The 20837-nt window shown below is 37.7% G+C and overlaps 1 protein-coding gene across 8 annotated transcripts in view; it reads right to left on the bottom strand.

Annotated features, from left to right (window-relative positions):
* Nucleotides 1–20837, bottom strand: part of SEMA5A (semaphorin 5A) — a 330124-nt gene that overhangs the window by 33266 nt on the left and 276021 nt on the right. For all 8 annotated transcript variants that reach the window (XM_065628512.1, XM_065628511.1, XM_065628519.1 and 5 more), the window contains one exon: nucleotides 5544–5769. In XM_065628512.1, coding sequence (XP_065484584.1) covers nucleotides 5544–5769 — 226 coding nt within the window. The remainder of the gene's footprint in view (nucleotides 1–5543; nucleotides 5770–20837) is intronic.

Below are 20837 nucleotides of genomic sequence, written 5' to 3'. Positions count from 1 at the left end.
TTATTTTGCCTTAAGAAGGAGGCTCTAATAAAGCACACATATTTATAATAATTCTCTAGTCTAGCCTGTAGCGAAGGAATACAGCTCTAAATAAGAGAGAAGTAACAGTGACATCTGATAAATTATATTCCTTGACTGATTCATACCTGTTCAAACCTAACAAAGAAAATTCAATTATCCAAGCAGTCTTGGTTCATGACTTTTGGAAAAGATGATCTGGAGCCAAAATTCAAGTATCCTGAATCATTTCTAAATGACAACATGAAAAACTGTTTAAAGAGCAGCAGGTAAAAAGGATAACCAAAGATTGTTTCAGTGTCATGACTTGCTGAAGATAATCTGCAAGTATTTGACTGTATCATTGAAGCATAAAATATATATACTTTCAGGCCTGTATACCTATAACTTATAAAAACCTTATCAAGAGTTACTTAGTAAAATTTAAATGGTAAAATGCAATGGCAAATATTAATGCGATGCAAAGATAACATATTAAAAAAACCAAACCAAACCCACAAACAAACAGTATGCAGGTGGAGGATGTTATCACAGAATCACAGAATGTTAGGGATTGGAAGGGACCTCAAAAGATCATTTAGCCCAATCCCCCTGCTGGAGCAGGAACACGTAGATGAGTTTACACAGGAAGGCATCCAGGCGGGTTTTGAATGTCTCCAGAGAAGGAGAATCCACAACCTCCCTGGGCAGCCTGTTCCAGGGTTCTGTTGACCTCACCGAGAAGAAGTTTCTCCTCATATTCAAGTGGAACCTCCTGTGTTCCGGTTTGTACCCATTGCCCCTTGTCCTATCATTGGTTGTCACAGAGAAGAGCCTGGCTCCATCCTCGTGACACTCACTCTTTACATATTTATAAACATTAATGAGTTCACCTCTCAGTCTCCTCTTCTCCAAGCTAAAGAGCCCCAGCTCCCTCAGCCTTTCCTCATACGGGAGATGCTCCACTCCCTTCATCATCTTTGTGGCCCTGCGCTGGACTCTCTCCAGCAGTTCCCTGTCCTTCTTGAACTGAGGGGCCCAGAACTGGACACAATATTCCGGATGTTACCATGAGAACTTTATTTCTTATACATAGCTTTTCTGTGTTTAAATATTTAATCCCAAAGTTCCACTGAAGAGTTGTTGTTTGTCAATCAAACTTGAATTTGTCATCAAATTCAGTTCTACCACAGTTCATTTTGTTCTTATCTTAGAATACCACGGTTAGCTTCAATAAGGCAGTATAAGCAATAACATCTCAACATGTACTCTTCCTGACTACAGGACATTATTGATTATCAGCACCTTTTTTATTCTGTACCAAATTCTGAATGCACTATAGATTTTGTGTGGGTAACACCAGGATTAATCAATTTCTTCACAAGACATCGTGGCTTCTAAAACAGTATTTCAGACAAAATTACATCTTGGCTTCAAAAGTAACTATTGTTTTAAGTTTGACATAGAGAAAGCTGTGACAACTGGAAATCAAAGTTCAGGTTTCCATGTGCCTTTTTCTCCTTTAAGAAAATTGACACTTTTCTTCAGATTTTGTTCTCCCATACCTCTTCAAAAAAGGGGAAAAAAAAGCAGATAAAAGTCTCTTTCAGACTGTTTGACTGAAATTAGAAGGGTTGTCTTTGTTTACTTGTTTTCTGAAGGTATTTTGGGAGCTAACCTTCTCTAACCTCAGCTATGTCAAATTCAAGTGTCTCATCTAAGCTCACCATTGCTGCTTCCTTTGTATATATCATGGAAAGACAGTGGTACCTCTAGAGCAGGGGTGTCAAACTCTTTGTCACTCGGGGCCACATCAGCCTCGTGGTTGCCTTCAAAGTCAAAAATGTAACTACTACTACATTTATACAGTCCCAAAATTCCATTCAGCCCTTTGTAGGCAACCGTGAAACTGATGTGGCCCCCAGTGAAAATGAGTTTGACATCCCTGCTCTAGAGGGTGACTCGCCCATTGTATCAGACATTTATCTTCAGATGGATCCCTCATCTCTCAGGGGTGCTAGTTGTCTTTGCACGCTACAGTGGAGTCTAGAGTTAGGTGAGATAAACTGAACCTGGAAAAATCAGGTAACCTCATACCTTGTAACATTTTCATCCCTGGATTAAGCACTTATGTTTTCAATACAATTCAGAGTGCTTATGTGTCAGATAATCCTACAGAGAGTCAGTTAGTATGTTTAACATAGATATTTAATATGTTTCATAAGCACACATTAAAGTATATGGTAATATAATTCCTAGGCTTTTAAGGCTAGACTGTACAGACATTTGCACTAAAATGTGCAACAATGTGCACAATCTCAGTTTATTTGAAATAGCTGTCCCTTCCATCTTGAGCACTATCTGAAAACCCAGAGGCAGAGAACAAAATGTATTTTTCTTTCCCCTTAATCAAACTTTAAATAAGAAAAGCATGAATATAGTGTGCAAATGCTACTGCTTGGTTGATTGAGAGAGAAATCTTACCACACTCAGGCAGAGTCTAGTGGGTTTCTGGCAAGAAGTTCTACCTCTAAGCTCAGACTGGAAAGAAAATTTGCTTTGCTAGTGTCTGACAGTGAAACATGATTCTGTTTAACACGGCATGACTGTAGTTGCACAGTGGGAGATGATAGGCAATGAGAAAATTTCTAACTAATGGCCCCCTTCTGCAAAGAACAGAGAACTGATCTTTGCAGAACACATCTTTGGTAATGAGGTATGCCAAGCATGCTGTACCAGTATTGATCTTTCTATAAAAGCCAGCAAATCGCTACATTTCAACACGGAGATAATGGAAAGAGTATCCAGGCTGTGGTCAGGTGGAAGTAAGTGATAGTATTTCCTTTCTGTCTACCCAGAAATTGTGAAAGTGTCCCTCAAAATTCATGGTTCCCATTCTCATGAGATCTTTCTATTCCAAAAGCTACAGCTACACTACTTGACTCTTATTCACGTATATTCTTCCCAGGAAGTCAAGGAGCAGCAGAGGGGTGGTGTGTTGACCTAAATCCAAATTTGGGAGCAGGCAAGTGCTCCTGAATCCCGCAGTTTAGAGGCTGCCAGTAAGTTTCATCACATCCGCAAAACAAAGCAGTGTGTCCCCTCTCCAAAGGTTCTACTCCATGCTGTTGTGACATCCATGATCAGAAAATGCCTAAGCAAACAGGCTTAAAATAAAATGTAGCTAAAGGAGACATAACAGTAAGTCTTTTTACCAGAAGCATATTGGTTAATGCAGCCACTTGGAACACTGATTTGGTTTGATCTTTCACTACAGAATAACTAAAGACTCGTTGGCCAAAGAGTCAAAGAATGAGCATGAATTAATGGCAAAGTTATGAGGGCACTCATGAGGAAGAATGGACAGATGTATAATAGTTTCTGCCTTGTCAACTACTTGATATAAAGTACTTAAATATTCAAAAGTTCTGGGATTAGTCAGCAAAAATCCTTCTAACAGATGAATATTTCAATTACTATGCAACAGAATCACTCCCGTACATTGGTCCAATGATTAATTCTCTCCAAATGAAGCAAAGCAGCAGCAGCTTCAGCAAGATGCAGCAAATAAGCTACAACACCAGGAAATTCAGGAATCTGATATTCAAAAATGAAAGAAAAATCTTCCTGCTAATCAGACAAAGGATGAACTTGAACCCACACCCTTGTCTCTTGCACTCTATCTGAATGCTTTATTTCACAAAACGTAGGCACTGCTACTTCTGACTATATTCTGTAAGAAAGAATCAGCTTATGCATCCAACTCCAGCAGAGGACTTATGATCATGACTTCAGAGCTGAGAAAGGTGTCCCCATGCTTATTTTTTTTTGCAGCAATGTGACCTAAAACAAACTGGCTCCTGCACTCATTTGTCCTACTAACCTGCTCTCCAAGTAGTGTGTTGGCTTTTGTATACTCCTTTCTTCCATGCTGACATCTCAGCTGTCAGAGAATACACCTAGATTCTTCTGTAGACCAACTTATAGTTGTTGTGATAACTCTCCTAATTCTCTACTATCTGGTGGGAAAAATATTCTCTTTCTCTAATCTCATGAATTTTTTAAAAGGTGTCATAAATGTGAAAGTGCTGGAAGACAGCAAAAAGCAGCACTGTCACCCAGAAATCTTATTTAGGACAAGGTAGGTCATATACCAATCCCAGCAGAGAAAAAGCTTTGCTAAATGCTAGCTTGAAACTTAATTTAGATGAAAACAGGAAAATAGCAGAAACACTTGTAACAAGAGTTGCTCCACATAAAAATGTGCCTTGCTATCCAGACCTACAAAGTAAACATTGGAGACTGTAGATTACCTGAAATAGGAATGACAGGGTATGAAACTAAGTCTCATCTGGAGTATTATTGTTATTTCACATAGTTCTCTACTGCGTATTTCTTTAAAAAATTAATAATGTCCTGCCCCTATGAAGAGCCACAGATGTCATGTGAATCAATGAAGATTTTACACAGGATGAAGGGCATGGCATCTCACAGAAGTCACCCCTGCAGCACCCCTGCTACAAAAACTTTGCCACATAGACCCAGTACAGGCAGGAAATGCTTAACACTGATTTTCACAACAGTTGGTCTGTCTGAAAAAATTATTGAGACTCAGAAGCCATTCTCTCTTGTGGTGTTAGATAAGCCAAATGCCTTCAGGTAAACACTTCGTCAGCAACCTGGGTGTTGTGAAGATACAAAAGGCTATGTAAGTGGAAAGCAGGACTATAAATATTAAAATATAATAATTAAAAGTCAGTAGTTCCTTAGATTGTATAACTAAAATATAATACCTAAAAAGACACATTGATGTATAATTAAAACTGGATAATTAATGAAATATATTAATAAAATTAGAGTGACTGTCAGAAGTTCTAGTTTTTACTTTTTGTATACATGCATGAAACATTTATTCAAAACTCTGTATTACCGATAGGGAAAGAACAAAATTCTGATATAAAATAATTCCAATTTAAAGTCATCTAAAGTGAAAAACATTTGAAGGATTTCAGTTTTCCATCTCAGAAATAAACAGGACTTTAAATTGCTAGCGATAGCATAACATAAAACTTTTATAACAGAAATTATCCAGTTCACAAACTCCTTACTTAGTTAAACACCTGCGTGAATCGTACAGTTGCTACTTTAGATTTACTGAGCAAAAAGTTCTTCTCAGCACCAATACTACATATTCTAGCTAAATATTTATCAAATACATTAATGTTGCACAAACTCTTCCACAATAAAAACCCAAGGGAGTATAAGGAGGTGACAATCCTCCGAAAACCAGGCTGCCGCGCATATTAAAGAATATTAAATGACCTGGCAAACCTCATAACCAGTGGTAAAAGACACTTGATTAGTCTGAATGGCATCCAGAAGAAACACAGCCTAGATTCTCAGTTGTGGCCATTTTATCCTCCTTTTCACTATCACTTCTGTTATACAAAACACCAGAAAGCAAAAACTTCTGCTCTCTGCTGAAAATGGAACTGCAGACACCTTGCTAGCAGGAGGCACCGTGCAGCCACTCTGGGTTTGCTCACCATCTGTCGAGCATCCACTGGTGCCATCGCTGGAACAATAACGCATTTCAATCCTTTGCCTTCCCACCTCTAGCAAATTTGGGTCAGGCAAGCGTGCTTTGCAGGTGTATCGGAAGCGTTGTTCATAGTGTCCACCGTTGTCTGAAATATTGACTGGGGTCCAAGGTGTCCAAGGAGTTGTCTTTTTTAACTCTGGACAGGCATTGGTGTTACAAGGCTGATATTCCTGAAAGAAAATGGTCATAATGAATATAATCATTAGATATGACTCGAAAAAAATCCCCACAAACCCTCAAAACAGACAAAAAGCCAAGCAATAAAAAAGTCTGATATTTTTTCCAAGATTTCCAGTAGCAGTGAACATCAATAAACTTTTAATTTCAATCTCAAACTGAAAGTGGGTTTTTTTCCGCTTCTAGGAAAGCACAGTATCTCACTGATAAAAGCAATAATATACCAGTACAAATTAGATCTTTTACATCCGTAAAATCAGTAAGACAAGCACTGTAAGTACCATGATAAAGCACATCCTTATAAATTAATAGCTCCAAATAAGGTGTAGCTAAATGAGTTAAAACTTTTAATTATAAGGAATTCTGATAAGATGCAAGTACAAGACAAAAAACAGCAGACAATTCCTTGGTAAAATCTAGTGGCATATGAATAAGCAAACCACTGTCCATTTTGTAAATTGCTTATGTTTATTGTGTGTTATTACAAGGAGACAATGGACAAAAAACATCTGTTACAGAATCTGGCTCCCTGAGGTACATATTACCCATAGCTCCAGCATTGCTAAACCTATCATCAGAAGCAAATTCCCTGTGGACTGGTATGCACCAAAGGGAACCACATCTCAGAAGCAAATGCAGAATTCCTAATAATCCCAAGCCCCACAATATATGTCTTCTGACAAGTATCATCAAGATCTGTAGGTCCTTCCCATTCATTTCCAAGAGCACAATACGCTTTTATCTGATGCAAGTGCTTTGTAAACTATATGGATGAAATGAAACATTCATTAAATATCAGAATGAATTCACACTGAAAAATTATTTAAGAGAAAAATAAATGGGCATCGATGGGATAATTTTTAAATTATCTCTCTACCTCTGACCTCTTAGAGAGAGACTCAGCAGAGTGTGCTTTCTGAAAAGGAGCCTACTGAGTAAATTTGTAATTCTACTAAATACTAACAATTATGGACACAGTAGAAATAATGGTTGTATCACATAGCACAACCTCCTTCTTCCATAACCCCCACCCCAGTTGATACCACCATGTTCCAACGAGCAATAGATTATGTACATCTCTTTTTCCAGTGGTGATAATAGCCCTTTTATCTCATACTTAGTCCACTACCTCATAGATGATCTAACTTATTAACATATCCAATGAGGCTGAAAGCATTGCCTATAGTCTGATTTAAAGGCTGTGTTGCTATTTCAGATCTAAAAGAAGCTTCTTTGTCTGAAAGCTTTTCTAATTTTTCCATTGATTAGAGTTGGAAAAAAAAATATCACACAGAAACCCCTGCCCTGCTAACACACCAAGGCACCAGAGAATCCAAGCCTGTGTTCAGGACTCTTATGTTCTGACGCCAGGTGGACAAAGTTCCTGGTTTCACAGTTTTGTGGTCCTCCAGGCAAGAAAGAGCTCTTAGCCTAAAGACTTTAGCTGGACTACTCCTGTTGTCTCCTCCAGGTTGTACAAAGTCCTTTCCCACCTTAAAACCTGGTGATCACTACAGTGGTGACCACATGACTCATACTCAGGGATCAGCTATGAAAGAGGATCCCTTTAGAGCACAAAGGACTGGCTCAGCATTTCTGGGATCCGAGTTTCAGCCTGGATTGGTTTCTGCATCAGAAGACAGCAAAGAACAAGCAAACTATCTCGTCCTGTGTACAGCAGGGGAAGTAATTTATTCATTACTCCTCTAGGCAACTGTATAAATCATGTATGTTTTAGACTGAAGACAGAATATGTATGACTGTTCTCCTCGCAGCACATGAACTGTAAAAAGGAAATAATAAAATTAGCAGATCCCAGGAACAGCCAGAACCACCTCACTTGCTATCCCAACTGGCTCTTCACCTTCAACATGCAGACCTCTCCAGTGGCTGGATTACAGTGCATCTTTTAGCAAGAGCGCTCTCTCTTTCCATCTTCTTGTTTTTAAAGGTGTCTAGCACTGATGAGCCTATCATGTCCCTGCATCAGCTGTTCCACTATTTAGTAATCCTCAAAGCTAACAAATTGCAAGTTAATTCAAGGCTGCGTTTTCCCCTTAATTTAATTTTCCAGTCACTGAATTTTGTTGTGCCTTTACCGACGATACTGAAAGTGTTCCTTGTCCTGTACCTACGAACATATTTTTCATGCTCAAGTATCCATACATAACGATAAACTAAGTTGAACTTTTTAAAGCTACACAGGATTTAAAACGTGATCTCCAGGTACTGTGCATTCCTACGTCTTCTTTTTGTCCTACTTCTTTATTTTCCTTAAGACTGGACACCAAAATTCGACTTGGCACTCTGGAAGCAGTCTCATCAATATAGCATGCAGAGGCAATAAAGACCCTGTTCCACTTGATGATCTGACTTGAATAAATACATTATTGCATTAGTGGTTTTTTCCTTCCACAACATTGCACAAAGACCTTAAGTAGACCAAACTATCTTTGATAACCTGTCCTCCTCTAAATCACAGCTTTACAACTATGTAGTTTCCTATCCCGCAGAAGTGGATGACGTTTGGCAATACTGAAATACATTTTATTGCTTCTGCAATTATCTAGAATATTATTTACTACCTCAACACTCTCTGTCATGGTCAAGCTTTACTGAAGATGTCTTATATCACTGTCTAGACTGTTGATAAAAATGTTAAGTGCTATTGAACCTTGAACTGATTCCAGACAGGCTCTGCTAGATGCACCCCAGTCATTTATATCTGTCCATTAACACCACAGTTTTCAATCTGTCAGTGAGCCATTTTTTTATCCATTTAACATTTGCCATATATTTTACTTTTCTAAATCAAAGTATTTTCTGTTGCAAAGGCAAATGCCTTGGAAAAATTGAATGACAGTCTGTGAGAAGTACTGTATCACTTTCAAACATCTTGAAACACAAGCTCTTTTCTAGTAGCATATGAGCAGGAATAATTAAATCAGTATAGCAGCTACTACAGTATTCATTTCAATACAGTCACAATGGTCTAAAATTTTCAGTTCCTCATTTGCTGTTTATTTTTGTCTTTATATTTTTCAATAAAAAATAAAAACTTCTAGAATGTGAGGTATTTCTTTACTGGATATCGTGTAGACAGGTGAGGGTCAGGAAAAGCAGAATGTGTGAAACATGCAATGAACACTTTGTCAAACAAAAATAGGCAACAGAGGAGAAAGCTAGTTTAGTGGCAATCTATTGAGTGTTGCTCTGAGATAAACATGTCAGCTCACTTGTTTATAGAAAGACAGATTACCAGTAATCTGTGTGCTTCAGGATGTGTATTCCCTTCATACACCCTAACAGATGGCATACTCCTATGTTGTTACATGAGCCAGAAAAGAAAGATGTTCCGTAAGAGTATCTATAGAGACCATTTGTTAGTTTTTTCTTTCTTCTTGCTTGGTGCATGGTTTATAAGAAAGTTTGTGTCTGTCATACCTGTCTATTCGACCACGGGATAATTCCCATGAATGTACCAGAATGGCAAGGGAAACAAAAGTACATGTCCCAGAAAATATTTACAGCAGAAAATAATCTGTCTTTGAAAATATTCAGAGGAATATCCTAACAACGGATGACTCCGCGAAGTTCTGGCACTAATGATGACCTGCCAGAGCCTGCTGGCTTCTATCACAAGCAGGAAGTGCTGTGCTGCTCTATCAACTAGTGCATCTGCCACGGGGGAATTGAAATCGCATGGTGCCTGATGAAAGCGTTGATGTGATCCAATGCTACAAAACTCCAGTATGAGCAGAACAATGATCTTGTTATGAATGGTCTTGGATTTGGAAGTAAGCAAAGGAGGGGAGAAAAAAGGCGCAATGCAGATCACACGTGGGTATATTGACTACTGCTAGCATGAAGACAGTCTGATTGGAAGGAACTGCCAGGAACTGGAATACGGAAACTGCTTTCTCTGCTTGGATTATCCTCCTCACCTTGTCCAACACTTGAACAATTTACTCAAGTGGGATTTCAGGAATATGGCCCTCTCCAAAGCAATTTGACGAGTTAGAGTCATGGATACAATAATAAACCAATCAAATAGTGGAATAAAAGTCTCAGACGAAACACTGAGGTCTCATCTCAGCAAAACAGTGGTAAGAAAGAACTAGAAAAGCAGTATAGCATTCTGCTTCAATAGGGCTGTTGAGAGGAACCAAGACAGTGGCTGCCAAACTCTAACTCATGCTACACATGGACTGAAGGAAGAGATGGGGCTGAGGTCTTCTGGGAGGGGTGTCCAGGACCCATAGAGGAAAACTTCAGGGGCTCGTATGATGGGTTTAAGTACATCAGTTCTTAGGACACACTTGTGGAATCAGAACAATAACTATTTGCAGGTGTTTGCAGACTCCAAAAATATCTTTGCAATAGTTCAAACTTAACCACATTTTCAAAGTTCTCTTTGCAACTTGTCCTAAAACTTGGGGCCTAATTCAACATATTGTGGTTTTTAGTTTAGAGTGCATTTAGTCCGCTGAGATTGTTGAATTTATGCTTGGCAGTGATGCAGTAAATCTTTTAAAGACTAAATTTCAGGGGACAGCTCAACTGTTAGCTTGAAATTTTACCCAAAATACACAAACAAAATGATACATCACAAAGTACATGTCTATGAAAATGATAAATTAAAATAAAAAATCACAAAGCATACTGGTGGTAATATGAGAAAAGGCACCAAAATTTAGAAACCTCACTTGGAATAACAGAGCACAAGCATAGATTATGCTATTAACTATAACACGTGGTCTATGAAACCTCTTACAAAATGGATGATCTGTGCAATGTGCTCTGAAGTATCACATATTCAGCTACACCCAAGAACACAGCAAATGGATTTCCCTTTAGGATTTTTTTTTTTAGATAACAAATTTTATTTTCATGATTTTTACCACATTCACGCAATTATGTGCTTTTCTGCTTTTGTGTACACCACTAATTCTAAGTGTCACACTTAGGCATTTTTGTCAGTCATGTAATTGTTACAGACTTGCCACTAAATAGGAGTCCAAGATACTTAATTGCCTGTCCTAAAAATTGATAAATAGTAGTCCAGGTCCTCAAAATAATTTTATTGCCTTAAAAGAACTCTAGACAGCGGGAAGGAGTCCTTCTAGTAAAGGAAGCTGATTAAGTTATTCATGTACTATCGTTACTAGGAGTGTGTGCAAACTTCTCTTGAAAATTACTGGTTTGCAGGTAAGTTATTGTTCAGGAGATAGGCGTCCAGGGCTTATTGGCTGCAGTTCCTAGTCAGGACTCTTACTGCAAATCCCCCCTTATCTATGGCTTTGTCTGCCATATTGCAATCTGGCATGGCACGAACATGCCTCCTGTTCTAGCAGCTCAACTGTGAGGTAGGAACCCCCAGAAGAATGAGAGATGAGAAGCTGGGGACATCAGCACCTGAAATTTAATAAGTCCAGAGGTGTCTGCCAAAGGACAAAGGATTCAGTTATTTTTGCTCTGAGTGTTGTCATTTAGACTGCTGCAAAGCCTGCAGACAGGAAGTATAAGATTTGATGATAATAGAACACATAGGACAATAAATAATCAAGGACTTAAGGGTGAAGGGATTGTCTATCTATAAAATTACTGCATGGATTTACCGAAACTGACTCGAAAGTGATTTCAGCTAAGCGTGCAGTACATTTCCATACAGTGAAGGCCTCAACTGTGGTAGGATGGACATAACCTCCAAATCTGAGCAACAATATGACAAGTAGATGGTGAAATATCAATATCATTAAAGGTAAATGATTTGTTACTTGGACATGAATCAATATTAATCTTTTCCACATTTATATCAGTGTTTAAAATTAGTGTGTAAATGTCAACTCTGAAATCTCAATTTATACATTTAATTATAAAGAGAGGAAATTCTGCTTTAACTTTAAAATTAAGAATGTACTGGTTGCAATTCAGAAAAGACCAGGGAAAGAAATGTAGCTTTCTGGGAGCTAAGATTTTGCTTATCTCATCACTCAATACTTCAGAAATGGGAAAGAAGGGGGTTGTTCAAAATTCTATTTTGGGGGGTATGATCAGCTGATTGGAAACAAGTGAGTTGCTGCAGTTTAGTGAGTTACCATTCAGCTGTGCATGTGGCTTTATTCATTACAAATGCAAATGCAAGTGCAAAAGTAGGTGGATTAACTCAGATGGATAAGGGGAGATTTACTCTGTTGTAATAACTCAATTGTTTGCAATTATCTTCTCATACTTTTACTGAGAAGATTAAGTTTTTCACAGACGCCCTATAATTCCTGACAAAAATATTTTAAATTGCTGAAATAGTGATTACCAACTTAAACTGTGTTTCTTAAAATTGCTGGAAATCATGGCTATTTATTAACTGTGAGTAAGAATGTTGAAAGATAATACAATAGTCAAAAAGGCAAGAAAAGGCTGTCAACTCATCAGTTTCAGAGACCACTGCAGTGTAGGTTTTCCTTCATGTGGGCTTCTAGAAAGATGAGAGCTATATTCTTGTTGTAAAAGGAGATCCTCAGCAACAAATTTTTAAACACCGAAAGTGGAAGCAAATATGGGACTTTAGTTTTCACAGGCTAGAGTTACTTGGCTACTTTCTGACCTGGAAAGAATTTGATCCTTAGATTCGTGATTCTTAGACTCATACTTTGCTAGCCATAATAATTGTCAATGTGCCTTTTCCTGAACTTACAATGAGATGAATCTGCAAACAAGTTTCAGTTGGGTTTGTCTGCCACCATATATCACTGTCTCCACAGGCTGCTAAAACAATGTGTAATTGTGAAACAAGAAGAAGAGAAGAATGTAAAAGCTGAACAGCCTGGAACCATGGGGTTGAGGATAAGGAACCAGGGTGGTAATCCTATGGAGAGAAATGACTCATTCGTTTCACAAGGCAGTTTCAAATTAAACACAGTGGTAAAGTTTTTCTGGAAATTTACATTCTGAGGACACGTTTACCTCCATAATATTTTGGCCTGGAAAATCAACTGTGTGAAAAGTCCTCCAACAAGTAATGCAGAAAAATAAAACAGTTATTACTATTTTATATCCAGCCATAGTGCACACTTTCAGATTCTGATTCATTTATCCATAGTCATTTATTACATCATCAGTACAGCCTTCCTATAGTAAAATTAATCCTTTTATCAGCCTATAGACCATCATTAATCTTATTTTCTACAATTACTCAATCTTTTTTGTTCAGCTGAACTTTCACATTTTAAGCTCAAAATCCAAGGGCAAAAATGCAACTACTAATCAGTGGCACATCAAAACAGACTTTAGAGTATGAAATTATTAATTGCTTGTGAAGTCATTTAGACAACAAGCACTCAATTGCAGCTTGTCTTCTTGTTTTTTTTTTCCCCACGCTTTTAATTATAGAGCTATAAACTGTGTTTTACAGAAAAATGGCAGCAAAATTTAAGAAAGATAATATTGTAAAGAGCTGAAATCTGAGTTTGCTTTGGAAATCTGATTATTTTAATATTCTTACGGTATTTTTCCTTGCAAGGAATGACTTAAATGATATACAAATCACTGCAGGAAAAAAATCCTATAATGTCACCACTCCTGAGATAACACTCTAAATGTTAGAGCAACGGGTAAACGACAAAGGCGCGATAAAAATGGTACAAATTGAATAGATGAGGAGCCATGAACTTTAACTCAGAGCTACAGTCCAAACCCAGGAGCTGCAGTGAAAAGTAGAACTGCTTGTTGAAACGCATTAAACTGTGCAAATATTTAAATCCACTGAAAACAGATTTAGCCGTGCAAATGAGGCACATTCAAAGATTTTTATCATCTTCACCTTCTGATGAGGTAGCAGAAAGGGTATGCTTTGTGTTTCCAGAAATGAAGCCACTTAGTAGGGGACCTGAGTATGGATTTCGAAGCCTAATGAAGGTGGCAAAATATAGCTGTCAGACATCTCTCCAGCACCAGATGGATTGCTGTCATCTCCAAAAATTCTAAATATTAAGAAGCTCCAATTATCTACTAGGGGGGAAGTCAAGAATGGTAAGTTAATGTGTATACAAATATCCACGTCCTCCTAGCTCAAAAGCCAGGCTTATTTTCTGTAAATAAGTGAAAAGGGAAAACCAAACACAACCTACATGCCCCAAATATCTTTCAAGCGAAATTTTTGTATATGTGGAGAAAGGGGACAATGTCTGTGGAAAATGGGTATAGCAGGTAAGTTTAAAAAAAAAAGCTATAAACCTCTTTGTGTATTGACCCAGGCACACTGAAGAAAGCAGTAGTATAACTGAACTGAAAATGCACTTAAGCACAATTTAATACTTTATCATACCACAGACATCTGCCTTTCCCCAGGGCAGAAGTTACAGCAGAGCTGCCAGACATAAATATGTGCCCACACCTCAGTCACTGCTGCAACAGTCGAATGTATAAACACAAAACCATCTTCAGTTATAGCTTGCAATCACTTGAACGAGGAAGCACAGCAACTGAGATGCCGACACATTTGCTGCTGCCAACTCCACTATGGGAAAATATGACCTCTAGCAAACAGGGACATCTGAACTGGTTAAATCACCATAGCGAGCATCAGTATAACTCATCTGTCAGAGCCCCTAGCTGTGCAGGCTAAAAAACCCACAAAAGAATAAAAAGACAATACAAATAAGAGTATAAAATTTTACAGGTTGCCTGGTTCAAAAGCAGAAACACAGAAACAGATATATGAAAAATATGCCTCTAGTTGTTATAATAAATGTAAATTCAAGTTCCCTACAAACTTTCACAGGTTTGTGCTTAGTATGTTCAGTAAGTGAAACTGCACAGGCAAATATAAATAAACAATTGTCTTTAACTTTCTCATGATATCAATTTCTCAAAGCTTGTACCCTTAATATAGTATTCAATTGCCCAAATGAAGTGCTCTGTTGCCATTTTAAATGCTGTGGGTTATCTCACCTGCCTTCCAAACTGCTCTAAAAGCATTTGGGTCTCTCACACAGTCTTCAATATATCTGCCACTTTTACCCAGATGTTTCAGATCCCCTATGGCTTAAAAAGCAACACATGTTTCTGTTTAGGCAAATCTGCATCCTGCCCTTGAAACCACCAATGGAGCACAGCATTTTTCAGAATCATGTCAGAACTGAATCTCCTGTTGATTTAAATAACTCTTACACATTTTGCATTTAATTTATGGCAATCTAAAAAACTCCCTATAAATCAATTTCTCTCACACAACACTCTTCATTTTTAGCTTTTGTAATATTGGTGGATTTATATAAAGTTTATTTACAAAGGGTTTAATTTGTCTGTATTGTATTTTTGGAACTCTGTGGTTGTGGATAAAACACTTTTGTTTGATCTCCAGCCAACTCCTGGTAAGACAGATGTTTCTGGGGAAAAATAAAAATACTAACTGGATGCTGGGTTCATATTATGCACTATTTCCAGCCTGAGGAATCAAAAGGCAAGAACAGCTGTGTACTTCCCTTGCATCTCCTCCAATACGAGGTGTTCTGTAGCTGGCATGACCCTAGAACATGACCCTAGCTGGCATGACCCCGCTCTTTTTAGGACTGTATGAATGTAGGAGCGGTTACTTTTATACAGTCCTAAAATTACATTTGGCCCTTTGAAGGCAATGGCGAGGTTGATGCGGCCCCCAGTGAAAATGAGTTTGACACCCCTGCCCTAGCATAAATCAGATCAGGTTTTAATTGACAAGAGCCTGTGTGTTTCAGTTAAGAACTGCTGGGGCCTGTGCTCCACTGCTCTGGGGAAATTCCTTAGGATAAGATTAAAGCTCTTTTATTTTATACCTTGTTTGAAGTCTCAGCAAAAAGGCTAAGCACTATATGGGGGAAAGGTGATACTGCTAAAGACATTAAAGCCAGTAGGTTAATGAAGAAAACAAAAGGAGAAGGCAATTATAGACTGTATAAAAATAGGAAAGAATGTAGTGTGATAAGGAAAATAAACTGACGGAGTATGGCTCCCTGGTAAAACTGAATCAAAGCACGTTTGAAATGGAGCATTTTATGAGTTTCAACAAGTGGAATGTGTGACAACAATATATTTTCTTAACACATACTCATGAGCTCTTAAAGAAGAACTTTACTACTTAATGCACACACGGGTTCCTTAGCTTCTATATTCAGCTATGCTCATCTCAGTCCCAAATAAATTTCTGTATGCCAGCTTTGCCCCACTTCTTATCATAAAATTCATGTAACCTTATTTACAAGGGGAAGAAAAAAAGGAGATGAGCAAGGATTGATTTACACTGCAGCAATCAAATTGGGTAGAAAAAAAAAGTCAGTGAATATGTCACCTACCAAAATTCTTCTTTTCAACAAACCAGAAAAGGGATTTAAACAGCTCTGAGTTATAAGAACTGAGTTACAAGGCAGAGATTGGAAAATTTAACAGTGGTCTGTGCCTTCAGGATGCTGAAGGTGTAGACTGTCACTGGGTAGTAGTGTTGCTACTTATCAAAGCACTATGTAAACCTGCATTAAATTATTGGAAAAGCAAGGGCTGGTTAACACGTGACGTGTATTTCCGACATTCCTAGCCATGTGGAGAGGACTTACCACCAGCAACTGCACAAACATGGCTGGAATATACAAATTAAACTCACAGGACTGAATTTTAGCTCAGGTTGGGTCAGGATGGGTGCCCTGAACTTACACTGTGAGCTTTGTAATACAGGCTTCATTGTGACAGCTCAGTAAGAACACCATCAGCTCTTTGGCATTTTCAGGCCAATGACATTAGTAACTGGAAAATAAAAATGTTACTTACAGACTGCAAATTGCTTTTTATAGGAAAATAATAAGAAGTATTTTGTATTTACATTATGCTTTTAAATTCAAAATGTCTGACCATTTACAAAGAGTTCTGGCTGATCAACAAAATCTTCGAATGCCAGTTTGCTGAGCACTACGCTATTAGAACTGGATGACTTAAGAGTCTTGCCCTGCAGGGTGATTAGGAAGTTACAGAAGCTCACAGAAGGAGTTCTGTCTGGGGAAAACAAGGCAGGGATGTGAAGGCAGCTTGAAGTGGCACATATCGAAAGGGAAAATTATAGCAAAAGGGTTTTTTTCCCCCTTGGACAAGACAGTAAGTCATCCTTTTCTCTTTCCACTGATCTAAGATACTCAGAGAAACTTGTCACCAAAATAGAGAAGTTCTGGGGAAAAGAAGTCTTTCTTCTAGATGCTTAGAGACAAGGCAACACCAGTAAGAGCAGTAAAGGTAGAAAATGTTCCAGAATGGGTAAGAAAGGCAGTCTGCCTTGTTTTTAATTTTCCCTTAGGAATCCTAAGAAAAGACTCCTTAAAGGGAAGAAAAAAAAAAGGCAATAAGGATAATAAATAAAAGATAATGACACTGAGTTGAGTTTGCAAACCCATAGACAGATGTTAATGTAACTACATAAAAAAAAGCAGCAATAGCTAAAGAGATTTCACCGATAAAATGCAGGTGATTGGCAAGAATTTGGGGATGAGAGTGGAAGGATGCAAGCTGTCAATGGGATCCCAAGGTAGAGGGAGGAATGAAGATGACAGAATGTAATTTTCAATAATCTTTGTTTTTCAGAATAAAATTCTCACAAAGCCTCAAATCTTAGTGTGTGTGCGTTTTGTTGTTGTTGTTGGTGGTGGTGTTTTGGTTTTAATGCCAACTAATTCACCTGTTCATACTGCTGCAGTTTTTAAAAAACACTATAAATGGTATATCTTTTATCTTTTAGTTCTGTGATTCAAAAATGTGTATAATGTGGTATGTAGTTTTGGTCACAGTCTCTATCACATCTTAAGACAGTGGTGTTGCAGCAAGGTGTAGGTGTTATAGTAAATATTTTAGTAGCAGTGATGAGGTGTATGAGGCCCACATGCTGTGTGCTTAATTCTTGGATTATAAAAGCAATCACTTTGCAGACACCGAATGATATATAAACTCTCTGTGTTAATGGATACCAAGGTTATATGAAACCTAAGAGATTCAGCTGAGGTATTTGTGGAGAGCCAAGAGGGAGATGCCTAAAATGATTTCAGGAAAGAGGAACAATAGATTTAAATTTACTAAAGATTTGCTTAAGGTGTACAAAATCATGCATCATTACACTGCTTTCTTACTCTTAAAAACAAGTACTGCTTAGATGTATTGTTCCAATACATGCTATTTTGGAACAGAAGTTTGTTGTTGTTGTTTTGGGGTTTTTGGGGTTTTGTTGTTGTTGCTTTGTTTTTTTACTGTTCATAAAAGCAAAATAATATTTTTGTAACTGTTTTGCCACCTAAGATTGCATCACTGTCTTTTCATGTTTAGACAGGTCTGTGAGAAGTCACAACTTTGAAGCTATTGTTATTTCAACTGCAGTTGATGTAGCCAAAATATTTCAAAAATTATGGAGGTGCTTTTTTAAACCCTACGAGAAAGAAAAAAAAGTTGTTGTGGGATGACAGAGAAAGTATCTGATTTTACAAAATTTAAAGTTTATTACCCATTTCCTTTGGAAGAATCTGTTGCAGATCCATGAGGGTAATTTTTTTTTTTTTTTTTTTTGAACAAGGACTCTGGAAAGTATCAGTCCAAGGCAGCATGACTTTTTCCAGCTCAGAGGCAAACAGACATTTCATTTTGTACATGGAAATGTTCCAAAAAGTGTTTAACTAACAGTTGAACACAGGATCTATAATCATATGGCTGCTCACATGTCTCGAAGATACACAACATTACAGAAAATGTAAATTATTTTTTGTAGGATTCAGTGATATTAAACCTCAAAAATATTTAAATCGTTGAGTATTTTAGGTCAAATGAGAACAACATCCTCAAATACTTTACATCTTCAGCTTTCCTTCCATCAGTTTAGCCTCAGAGAACACTTCTTAACACGGAAGGAAGCTGAGATACAGGAAACTATGTCTTGCGCTATAATATTACTAGATGAGATTGTTACTCACATCCTAAAGTTGTGTTTTATCTGAAAAAGCACCCTGCTTCCTTTCTTTTACTGACAGCAGGAAGGACAAGCAGGTGCAGAAGTTGTATGCATTTCTAACAAAACAAAGCAATTCCTTGCTAGGGAGTCACACAGATTTACATGAATGCCCAATTTGGATTTCTTTGAGACTCTTTATTAGGTCTTGTATGCCTCTTTTTTACACTGAAGATCATTAACTTAAAAAAAAAAACCCATCATTTTAGGCACAGTGGTTTTAGAGCAGCAATAAGAAAGAGAGCTATGTGTTTTATAACTACTTTAACTGAGTGATAAACTGAAGGATCTGACTCAGAGGGGCTTTTGATTAGAACACCAACATCTAATGTTAAGATTATTTAGTTTTATCAATACAGTGTATCATCTTATTTCTGACAAAGGGAGAGCAAATGGGGGCCTGCCTGGCATCACAGACAATGAGAGAAGAATCTACAACAGTTTCATTTGATCAAGGGAGTTACCTATCAATCAGCAGTTAGATAAGAATGTCCAGCCTTCTCCTATCAGGACAAAAAAACCAGATGTATCTCTGCCCATGGGATAAGACTATTAGGCAGTATTAAGAACTAGAAGCTCATGACATAAGTGATTTATTCCAGTGGATGTGAAATCCACTGCATAAATTCAAGAAACAGAGAACTTATTTAAAATCAAGGTCACTATCACACTCCCTAGCTGAAATGGGTTTTCTGAAACATTGATGTGAATACTAAGAGATTCAAATACTGAAAATCCAATGTGTTCTGTTTTCTTCTCATGGTTATGACAAGTACCATCAAACCTTCTGAGGAGGCATTCCAAAACAAATGGTCCATCTAAAATCTAATAATAACTAAACCACTACCATGCTTCCTAGCTTTGCAGCTCAGCAAACAGGAGTCACCCGCTGTTCATAACAGGCCACAGGTTTTGCATTAAGCAAATGACGCAGGACACAGACTCCAGGACCTGTTGGGCTTTGCCTGTGGTTGTCTTGCTCTGCCTGAAGATTTGTTTTTGCATGCAATAGCAATTATCTGATGACCAGATCTCTATTACCTATTTAGTTTTAACTTTTCATTAGCTCTGTATAATTGTGTGATGTAATGTCTATAGTGATATACATTTAGTAATAAGTGGGTATTTGTAACATGTAGCTACTGTGAGTAGTATGACCTATTAGACCCTCTCTAATAAAACAGAGCACAGAGGATTATCAGAAGCTTTGAAAGAACAGGCAGAGGGCAATACCTGAAGCCCAGGGGCCATAAACACCCCACTGATGGCCAATTACTGGTCATCAAAGGAATGCAACCTCAAGAGCAAGGTAAATCAAGCAATTCTTGCCAAGCCTTAGGGGTAGCAAAGAAAACAAAGAATGAGCATCCAATGCATGTAAAACCCACACTACATGATAAATTTAGATACAATATGGACTTGCAGACCAATGACTAATAGGCAAGGTGTAGAGCTGTTAGCAAACATAAAAAAGATCCCAACCACACCCTAAAGTAAGAAGAAACCATACTGATAAAGTAAAGTAGTGGCAAAGTACCTGAGATACTGAGCAGTTGCTGGACACCCACCTTCAGACTGAAACCATCAACCTTAGCAGAGAGAATGGAGGGACTAAAAAGTTTCTGTATTTATGTTACCTGCACATAATTGAAACTATTTGATTAATCTGTTGCAACCGTTACGACCATTAAGACTGTATTTAGACTACGGATAAATTTTTAGCTTTACATGAATGGTGCATTCTTTTCTGCCTGTAACAGGACTATGAGTGTAACGAACTGGTGAGAGTCCAAGCAATCTATTCTCTAACCTGACTGCAACAAATTTTTACACAATTTCTATAGTTACTATCATGATATTTTAAAAATAGGAAAACAAACAGACCCCTCTGAACGTGTACTGCTAAGATTTCGCATTAAAGGGTGTTAGTAAAGTGGGTGTTAATAAAAAGGCTTTTCAGTACTATTTTATATTGTACAGATTTTTCTATTTTCTTGCCCATATATTTTTCAGCTTCCTCTCCCAAGACACAATATAACAGATGTCTTGCTGCAAAAG

The sequence above is a fragment of the Caloenas nicobarica genome, chromosome 2, assembly GCF_036013445.1.
Source record: "Caloenas nicobarica isolate bCalNic1 chromosome 2, bCalNic1.hap1, whole genome shotgun sequence".
NCBI lineage: Eukaryota > Metazoa > Chordata > Aves > Columbiformes > Columbidae > Caloenas > Caloenas nicobarica.
This window is presented reverse-complemented; position numbering and strand designations above follow the sequence as displayed.